This window comes from Periophthalmus magnuspinnatus, chromosome 21 (assembly GCF_009829125.3).
Source record: "Periophthalmus magnuspinnatus isolate fPerMag1 chromosome 21, fPerMag1.2.pri, whole genome shotgun sequence".
In the NCBI taxonomy this organism is placed as follows: domain Eukaryota; kingdom Metazoa; phylum Chordata; class Actinopteri; order Gobiiformes; family Gobiidae; genus Periophthalmus; species Periophthalmus magnuspinnatus.
Genome location: NC_047146.1, coordinates 33,328,159 through 33,338,280, shown reverse-complemented (window position 1 = coordinate 33,338,280; position 10,122 = coordinate 33,328,159). Strand labels below are relative to the sequence as shown.

The 10,122-nt window shown below is 43.9% G+C and overlaps 1 protein-coding gene across 4 annotated transcripts; it reads right to left on the bottom strand.

Moving 5' to 3' along the window:
* Positions 1–9,785, bottom strand: ttll4 (tubulin tyrosine ligase-like family, member 4). 4 transcript variants are annotated; one of them, XM_055230653.1, is made up of 21 exons: positions 9,281–9,785; positions 7,991–8,803; positions 7,549–7,900; positions 7,321–7,465; positions 7,130–7,206; positions 6,976–7,039; positions 4,874–4,992; positions 4,649–4,759; positions 4,502–4,578; positions 3,974–4,168; positions 3,817–3,899; positions 3,540–3,668; positions 3,342–3,464; positions 3,167–3,265; positions 2,968–3,102; positions 2,079–2,213; positions 1,910–2,006; positions 1,630–1,840; positions 1,499–1,566; positions 1,347–1,432; positions 1–1,271 (listed from the first exon to the last, which is right to left on the bottom strand). In XM_055230653.1, exons 2-21 carry the CDS (start codon positions 8,438–8,440, stop codon positions 1,121–1,123), a joined length of 2,907 nt encoding a protein of 968 aa, XP_055086628.1. In that variant the 5' UTR covers positions 8,441–8,803; positions 9,281–9,785; the 3' UTR covers positions 1–1,120. The 4 variants fall into 4 exon arrangements, with proteins under 4 accessions (XP_055086628.1, XP_055086629.1, XP_055086630.1 ...); XM_055230654.1 differs by having other exon boundaries at positions 7,321–7,462; positions 9,281–9,778; XM_055230655.1 differs by having other exon boundaries at positions 7,321–7,462; positions 9,390–9,770.
* Between the last annotated feature and the right edge of the window lie 337 nt (positions 9,786–10,122).

The following is a 10,122-nucleotide window of genomic DNA, read 5'->3' as shown; positions in this document are numbered from 1 at the left end:
TTTTTCTTTGTATCCCAAATAAATTTTATTTAGAGGCACGCCTCAGTTTATACAGGCTTTATATAACAATGTTAGTAAAAATATATCAATATTATTAATACTTACATTTGGGTAATGGCAGCCTCACACACCAAAGGCCAGACTTTTACAGCTTTAGCATCTCCAGATACAAACATGAACAGAGTGTACCCATGTCTCAATTTAACCTAATGTAACAGGTTTAATCACTACCAGCTCTACCTGCTCACAATCTCACCTGTAAACAACAATACTCACAGCTCCTGCACCCGCACAGCTCAAAAACAAGAGAACTTTAGGTTTATAGCAAACCCAAGATGTCATGAAGGCATATTTATTTTCAAGTAGCAGTAGTCCTACAGCTGTTCAGCTTTGTGCCTAAACTAAAAAATATTCAAGTTTTTTCATATTCTATATTGTTGTCTATGTAATCCCTCAGTCGTACAGGTCCAATCCACAGTAAAAGCCAAAAGTAAAATCAGTTCAGAACCAAAGAAGTGGCAGGAAGTGGATGAGCAGCCAAACATCTTCACTCCTACAACTTTTTATCCAGTTGACAGATTTTACATTTGGCTTTTACCATCTATATTGTTAAATGAATCAGACACTTAACTGCAGAAATCCTTAGAAGTCACTAAAGTATCATCTTTCTAATTCACACAAAACTCTTATGAAATACCCACTAACAGCAGAAAACAGATTTTACAAAGGTATGTTTGAGGTTTTCTAAAGAACAGTTTGAGCCACAAGAGGGCAGTGTAGGCATTCCAACACAGTGGCTGAGAGTGTCATGTGATTTTATTATGAAAATTAACTTTAGAAGAGTGACCGTTGTGTTGTTTTAAATATATGTTTATGTGTGATGGGTGAATATTTAGCCTGGCAGACTTTATGTAAGCACCAGAATGGAAGCTCAAGTATGAATGCTTTTCTTAGCACCATAACAGTATAGTTCAAGATTTGTTCCTTATGTTACATTTGATGCACCTGCCAGAGATGAACGTCTGTCTCATTGATAGATGTGGTTCACACATTTGAAGCTGTTTGGCTCTTGAAGCTATTGATGCTTGAGTCTGCTCCTAAACGACGTCCAAACTGGTTCTCAGAGTGAAGAGAACTGTTGAAGGCTGTGGGCGGGGCCAGGCTGAGGGCTGGCACAGGCGCTGCTCGTCACACTGGACTCAGGACTCAGGACTTCACTGTCTGAGCCATCGTCCTCCTCAAAAGAACGCTGAGTGTGTGTGACCACCACCCTGAGGAGCATCAGTACATACTTATATAATACCATCATAGTGATAATGTTCTCAAATAATAAACTAGACACAAACCGGGAGCGTGATGGACTGGAACGTGCAGGACTGCCAAAGTCCTGCTTCTGAGCTTCAATCTTTGAAATGTAACTACACTTGGACCACTAAAACACAGGAGAAGATTTTACAAACCCATAGATAGTCAGCACTTCACCCATTTCTATACTAACAATGTGAGCAGAGTCACTGGTCCCCAGATGCACTCCCTTCTGACACAGCGCCCTCAGCAAATCTATTCCTGAAGAAAGAATGTCATCATTATAATATGTCCTTATTTGTGTTTTAAATAATATATGCAAACCTTTGGTCCTGTTGTTCCAGTGCGACTGTTCCCACTGGTCCAGTAAAATGTTGAGGTATCTGGGACACTCAAAGAAACGCAGGTATCGAGAAGATGACGCTGATGGAAATATGCGCTCAAACTGTCCTCTGCGCGTCAGCTCGTCCTCGCTCTCAGCCAGGACACGCACATCCTCTGGAGTCAGCACATCCAACACAGTAGAGAAGAAGTCCTGAAGGAACATACAAACTTATGCACAAAACAACACAAGCACGAGTTTGGGCTGTGGTATGGTTCATACCTGGTCAGCAAATCGCTGAGTGAGATAAAAGGCCCGTTTCACCTTCTCATCAGCAGATAAATCAGGTTTGCTCCTCTCTCTGTGGCCTCCACACAAACTAAAAAAATATCAGTATTTACTGCAAAAGTCCATAAAAGACACAAGTACTTCTGTAGTCACATTTTCTCACCTGCTGGAGGAGCTGGAGGGGCTGCTGTTTGCACCGGAGACGACTTTTTGAGGAATATGAAAACCTGCCAGGTTCAGGAGATCTCTGACCATCTGACCCTTGATGGTGATGTCCAGCGCACTGTTGGAATGAAGACTGGACCAGAGGGACAAGTAATGAATAAGTGCGCTACGTTTACTACAGTCCTACCAGAGTGATGTGTTTAATGTAGTCCTACCTGGGTGATGTGTTTATTACAGTCCTACCTGGGTGATGTGTTTATTACAGTCCTACCTGGGTGATATGTTTATTACAGTCCCACCAGAGTGGTGTGTTTAATGTAGCCCTACCTGGGTGATGTGTTTATTACAGTCCTACCTGGGTGATGTGTTAAATGTAGTCCTACCTGGGTGATGTGTTTATTACAGTCCTACCAGAGTGATATCTTTAATGTAGTCCTACCTGGGTGATGTGTTTACTACAGTCCTACCTGGGTGATGTGTTTATTACAGTCCTACCTGGGTGATGTGTTTATTACAGTCCTACCTGGGTGATGTGTTTATTACAGTCCTACCTGGGTGATGTGTTTATTACAGTCCTACCAAAGTGGTGTGTTTAATGTAGTCCTACCTGGGTGATGTGTTTATTACAGTCCTACCAGAGTGGTGTGTTTAATGTAGCCCTACCTGGGTGATGTGTTTATTACAGTCCTACCTGGGTGATGTGTTAAATGTAGTCCTACCTGGGTGATGTGCTAAATGTAGTCCTACCTGGGTGATGTGTTAAATGTAGTTCTACCTGGGTGATGTGTTTATTACAGTCCTACCAGAGTGATGTCTTTAATGTAGTCCTACCTGGATGATGTGTTTATTACTGTCCTACCTGGGTGATGTGTTTAATGTAGTCCTACCTGGGTGATATGTTGACTTCCAGGATCCAGGGTTTGAGTTTTTCATCCAACATGATGTCAAAGCCAAACAGCTCGTGACAGCTGTATGGGGTTTTGAGATGCATCTTCAGTAGGCTGGTCACGTAGGGCTCCGACCTACACACAGCACTGTCACTGTCACATTCAGCTTCATGTGGTTACTCACAGATCCAAAACTTACACTATGATAGTTTTGATGACAATATCTTTGATCTTCTCCCATAACAGTGTAGTGTTAATCCCCTTTGCACCAAGATACTGCCATAAAGCCTTCAAAGCCCTAGTGACCAATCAGAATCAAGTAAAAATAAGAACTAAAAGTGAACTTTGACCTTTAGGAGAACAGAAGGACAGACCATTTATGTCCCTGGCACGCCTTGTCATCACTGTTGGCCTGATATTCAGAGTTCCTCTTGTTCACGCTGTAGTTCGTCAGATGCATGAACTTGTTTCCCAGTGTCTTCATGGAGGATGAATACCTAAATAAATATGTATTAAATCATGTAATAAAAAGCAAACCAAAACATTAATAAAACCAAAACTCTGGAACTGACTTGCAGCTGGCAAATCGAACAAGCCCATCAGAGAAGATGTAAATCCTCAGAGGGTCATAGGAGGTCACATAGGCGTAGATACGAAGGTCAAATTTGTTACCACTGATGAGGCAAGGCTTGTGTAGATACCTAACAGACGACAACACACACAAGACAAATGTATAAGCAAAAGAGGCCAGACAGAAGATCTACGCGCCCCATTAAACCCACGTCTAACATTAACTGAGCTGCTTTAAAAGAGCACACAGCATTTCATTGGCTGGTGCATGTGACCTACTTTTGGACTAGGAGAGGTCTCTTCCGGGGCATCTGACTCCACTTGTGAATGACCTGAATGCCCATCCCTCGGGCAGAAGCCGGCTGAGGAGGAAACAAATACAGTGACATTTATTATGAATGCATTTATCCTGAGAAACACTTTATAAAACACACACTGGTTTGATTATCCATTTTTGCTTGGTACCACCGTCCTCCCAGGCTTTTCGCAGCTGTTTAATGTCCTGAGGAAGAATAAAAGTCCGAGGGAAGAAGTTGAACTCTTGTTTTCCGAAGCGAACCGCCATTTTAGACAAATTCCTCCACAGTCGATCTTTTCTGCCGATTTGGAAAGTCCCTGGGAAGTGATTCAGCTGTGACAGAAGACAAAGAGGTTTTTACATTTACACCACAAATATAGAACCTCATAGTGTTAAACTTCAGAGCGTTCAACCCCGGAGCGGGTTGAACACCCCGGAGCGTTCAACCTCAGAGTTGAACACCTCAGAGTTGAACACCTCAGAGTTGAACACCTCAGAGTTGAACACCTCAGAGTTGAACACCTCAGAGTTGAACACCTCAGAGTTGAACACCTCAGAGTTGAACACCTCAGAGCGTTCAACCTCAGAGTTGAACACCTCAGAGCGTTCAACCTCAGAGCGTTCAACGTCAGTGTTGAATCTTAGAGTGTTGAACCTCAGTGTTACCTTCTGGTGTTCTCCAATGGTCTTAAAACAGACAGACTTCATGTGATGACCCCAGCAGCCCAACCAGTCATGGCTCTCTACATCACAGAACATTATATGTACCACATTACTTAATAATAAATAACTAAATAATAAATAAAAACATACTTTTGGTAACTTTGAAGTGGGATCTAGCAATCGTGTTTTTGACAATATTTGGTGTGACCGTGCTCATCTTCCATTTTAACAACCTCCTCTGTTCAATGGGCAGCAGCTCCACTGCAGAAACAAACAGAAAAGAGATTAACAGATTAACTCGACACAAAAGATAGTATTAGTGTGTAAATATTCTTAGACACATTATATGATAATATTCTCGTAGCATTTCATTACCTTTCTCATTAGCAGTGCTGAAGTAAAGAGTTGGTGGAAAAAAGGGGAATAAACTGAGAACTAGAGCTGGCTTCTCCTCACGGTCATCTTCAGCCCCCAATAACATCGGCTCCTCCACACTAAAAAACAAACACGGCTAGAATCAAGGACCCAGTGTTCCATTTGAAGTATTTATGTGCACTTCTCCATCTCACCACTGGCACGTTTCAAAGATATTTCAGAGATATAAAGTGAACCTAAAATATGCATGTTTAGCATCATGGGTATCATTTTTAATAGACAATTCCCTTTGAAATTAATTGAAACTTCAACTATTTCAAGAACTCCCGCTTCTGCTGTTCCACTATAAACAAGACACTTAAAACAGCATTAGCTAATGCAGCCCACAGAGTTAAGTTCACCAACTTCTAAATAACAGAAGCTGGCGTCCGCTGTGGAGCTGGTAACAAGAGTGGACTGTGGTCAGGGCAGATGATCGTTTGCACTCTGAACCAGTAACACGACACTTCAGTGAGTTTGGGGTCAGTTAAATCACACACCTGTGACAGCAACAAAACACTCTGCTATATTTCACAAGAAGAAACTGACCGAGACAAGACGACTGAAAACATGAAATAAAGTACTGACCACGACTAACCACTCACATGATAGGCATAGGCACAAATCCCAGGTCGCTCCTCTGTGAGAAAACCCTTCAACACTACTAGATAAACGGCATCTCTGGGTCCTCAGATGCACTGTGCTTACCGGACACAAATGAGCGAGGAGGGGCTGCGGGGGAAAAGCACGACCCCTGACCCCAGCCCCTTTTCAGGCTGTTTTTGCAGAGAATCAGCTCCCAGTCTTTGGTGGGGACTTCTACTGTCCAGGCCGTTAATGCACAGAACAATACACAAAGCATCCGACTTTTCCACCACGCTCTGCCGCTTTCAGCTGCATTCACAAAGCCCCCAACGTAATGCCCCCAACACGGCACCTGAACGTACTGCCCCCAACACGGCACCTGAACGTACTGCTCCAACACAGCACCTGAACGTACTGCTCCAACACGGCACCTGAACGTACTGCTCCAACACGGCACCTGAACGTACTGCTCCAACACGGCACCTGAACGTACTGCTCCAACACAGCACCTGAACGTACTGCCACCAACACAGCACCTGAACGTACTGCTCCAACACAGCACCTGAACGTACTGCCACCAACACGGCACCTGAACGTACTGCTCCCACACAGCACCTGAACGTACTGCCACCAACACGGCACCTGAACGTACTGCCACCAACACGGCACCTGAGCGTGCTGCTCCCAACACGGCACCTGAACGTATTGCTCCAACACAACACCTGAACGTACTGCCACCAACACAGCACCTGAACGTGCTGCTCCCACAAGGCACCTGAACGTGCTGCTCCCACAAGGCACCTGAACGTGCTGCCCCCAACACAGCACCTGAACGTACTGCCCCGACACAGCACCTTAACGTGCTGTACCCACACAGCACCTGAACGTATGGCCCCAACACGGCAACTGAACATACTGCTCCAACACAGCACCTGAACATACTGCTCCAACACAGCACCTGAACATACTGCTCCAACACAGCACCTGAACATACTGCTCCAACACAGCACCTGAACATACTGCTCCAACACAGCACCTGTCAGCTTTTCTTTGCTCTACTGGGACATTTGTTTATTTTGTGTCTATATGATCAGACTTAATTTGTAAAAGTTTGAATAAATAACTTGTCTGACTCATTACAGATGCAAACGACAACTAAAGTGTTTCACTCTGATGTTTATTTATTGCAATTCATGATTTTTAACAATTTTTTTTTTTGGCTTAAATCTGCTCTTTGGTTTTTGTGTCAGTGGCAAAAACAATTTTCAATATAATCAAACTTCAAAATGTGTTATTGTGACCTAACGTAATCCGGAATCCGGCATCCGGATATAAATTAAGATTAGGACATAAAATTATGATGAAGTTACTCCTGTGTGCGATAAGTCTTACACTGTCATAACAGACGTATTCAGTTTATTTTTTATATTTAAATGAGAGATCATGTTCTGATGGTCGAAAGGAAAAATGGTTCAAACCTTGAAAGTATTACAAGAGATGATGTGGAAGAGGCACCAGTGATAGAGGAGCAATCTGAGCCATCTACAAAATACAAGAACAAACTTAAATTAATAAACAAAGTTGGGCAAATTTCTACACAATAAAAAATAGATAAAATAATAATAAAAATACCATCATCACTGCAGGCGTTTTCAAGTTCATCAGGCAGGTCCTCTTCAGCCCCATCAACCTGCATGTCACTTTCAGGACTGAGGCACAAATATTACACATTTAACATGAACAAAATAAAAATAAAAAAAACATTAAAAATGTATGCACTGCATGTATGTATTGCATGTACTGTATCTACTGTATGTACTCACTCATTGAGGGGGGCTCCTCCCACAGCACACTCCTCTGATGAAGACGATGGTGTCAGAGACGATGGGGAAGAGGAGGCAGCTTCACTATATTTGGTTAGATGAATGGATGAGATTTGGTTTGTGACAGAGCCGACCAGGACCCCTACTGAACCACAACAATATTACATATTATATATAGTATTATAAACATTATTAGATTCAGTCAAATGACTCTTCTGATCTGCTCACCTGAGTTTACGTCCAGGGCTATGGTCTGATCTTTCTGAGGGTTAGGGTTGGGTTCTGGTTGAGTTGCTGTGTTGTCATTTGAAGGACAAAACTGCAGGTTGAGCACAGCTGGGCTCTTCTCTTGGGGATTATTATTTGAGAACACATCACCAATATTATCGGCAGATTGACTTTCGTGACAGTTCAGGCTCAGAGCTGAACCTGAAATCAGTGACTGGTGCTGTTTGGAAGACTTCCCTTCAACTTTGGGGATTTTGTTGATGGAGCAGTCGTTCGTCACAGACAACGGCTGAGGCTTAGAGGTGCTAAGGCATAAATGTTGTCCTGAAGGCAGTGAAGTTAAAGACCCAACCTGCAGTGGGATAGAAATAACATTTGGTTATAAGACACATTCATTTACAGCTGGATTAAAACAACATTTCCTTCACATTTTAACACTCACCAAACGTCGATCACTTCTTTGTAGCGTTGGTTTCCCTCGTATGAAAAGATCCCGGTGAGCCACTGATAAGACATGGCTAAGCTTCAAAGGAGCATCAGCACTTGCCTCCGCTTCTCTACAGGTTTGTAAACAGTTTTCAGGAAGCTTCTGGTGTTTCTGCATAGTAACCATAACCGTAACTTGGTTTTCCTTTTTGGGATTTGAAGTTTTAGTTGGACTCCCATTGAGCTGTGGCAGGACTGGAGACACGCCAGGATCAGTCCTGATTTGACTGTTGGCAGTGGGTTTATTCCCGTCTCCACAATCCAGTTCTGAAGATGCCTTTGAGTGTTTCCTGAAAGAAGCAGATGTTTGATGACAAGGCACTTTTGCAACAGTCTTGGCATTTGTACTAACAGAGGAGGACAAAGGCTGGCCCCCTCCCCAAGGGCAGGACTGGTTGGTGGGCATGATACAGCTTCAGACCAGTGACTTAAATAAATGAAATGGCCCAGAGGAGACGATTATTCCAGACCGACGCAGTGTTCTGCTGCAGATCGTCAGCTCCAACAGTGTCTGGGAAATCCTGGAAATTCCTGGATTTGTAAAGTTTGAGAAAAAGTTCTTGCTTTATCTTGAGTGAATGTGATCATAGCGGCAAATGACTCGACTCAGCAGCTCAAGTCCTGCATCTGTCAAATTAAAGGTTCAAACTGTTCAGTGCTTCATGTAAAGACCTGATACTTTTTATTCAGAAGACGACAAACATGCATGAAGAGGACAGGACAGACTTTTAGAATTGGTTCATTCTTCTTTTGACTCCATAGGCTTCATCTGCAACACAGAACCAGACAGAACCAGACCATCAGTAAGACGAGGACATCAGTAAGACGAGGACATCAGTAAGACGAGGACATCAGTAAGACGAGGACATCAGTAAGACGAGGACATCATCCAGCTGTGTCAGAGTTAGACATTTCATGAATTATTTTGGATTTGGAAGACGTTATTTTCCCTTCATCCCTTCATCATGAACATAAACAAAGCTGCAACATATCAAACCGTGTGTGTGTCTCACGCCGTGTGTGTGTCTCACGCCGTGTGTGTGTCTCACGCCGTGTGTGTGTCTCACGCCGTGTGTGTGTCTCACGCCGTGTGTGTGTCTCACGCCGTGTGTGTGTCTCACGCCGTGTGTGTGTCTCACACCATGAGGCGGCTGAATCTGCTTTTAGCGCCATTTAAACAACATTAAATCAGGAGACTGCGCGTTTGTTTACTCAGAGAAACCGGTGTAATGAAAATCAAACTCACTTAGATCAGCCACGAGAGTTTGTCAGAGACAGAGACACAGACACAGGGACACAGGGACACAGAGACACAGAGTTCTGCTTCTCCTCTGAGTTTACTCTTCTGTGTTTACCTCTGGTCCTCTGTGTTTCTTCTTCTGTGTTTCTGTGTTTCTTCTTCTGTGTTTCTTCTTCTGTGTTTCTTCTTCTGTGTTTCTGTTTCCCGCTGACATTAGCCGTTAGCCGTTAGCTTTAGCAACATCTAAGCGTGAGTCCACAGCACCGACACAAAACACCAAAACCCTCCTCAAAACTCTCCTCTTCGCGGGATTTTACCCGGAATAACATGTCCCTGTAGCGGCGTGTCTTTGCGTGCGCTTTATCCCAGCAGTTTGCGCTTTATCCCAACAGTTTGCGCTTTATCCCAACAGTTTGCGCTTTATCCCAGCAGTTTGGCGCAGAAACAGAAAGTCTACGGCCCCACAGATCGTGTGTGGACCAGAGGCTCACTCCACAGAGGCTCACTCCACAGATCGTGTGTGGACCAGAGGCTCACTCCACAGAGGCTCACTCCACAGATCGTGTGTGGACCAGAGGCTCACTCCACAGAGGCTCACTCCACAGATCGTGTGTGGACCAGAGGCTCACTCCACAGAGGCTCACTCCACAGATCGTGTGTGGACCAGAGGCTCACTCCACAGAGGATCACTCCACAGATCGTGTGTGGCCCAGAGGCTCACTCCAGTGTCAGATTTCCTCTAAATCACAGTGAGGTCCTGGGCACTAGCGCCCTCTGCTGGTGACGCGGTGTAACACACGTGAACTGTGGAGGTTTTATCATCACGTGTGACTTGAAGAACAGGTAAT

Bases quoted from the DNA above. Each gene is read 5' to 3' on its own strand.
- ttll4 (XM_055230653.1), bottom strand. From the start codon at position 8,440: ATGCCCACCAACCAGTCCTGCCCTTGGGGAGGGGGCCAGCCTTTGTCC. The intron at 7,466-7,548 runs GTGAGCAGATCA...GTTGTGGTTCAG, and splicing joins AGCCCTGGACGTAAACTCAG to TAGGGGTCCTGGTCGGCTCT. The intron at 1,841-1,909 runs GTATGAACCATA...ATGTTCCTTCAG, and splicing joins CTCAGCGATTTGCTGACCAG to GACTTCTTCTCTACTGTGTT.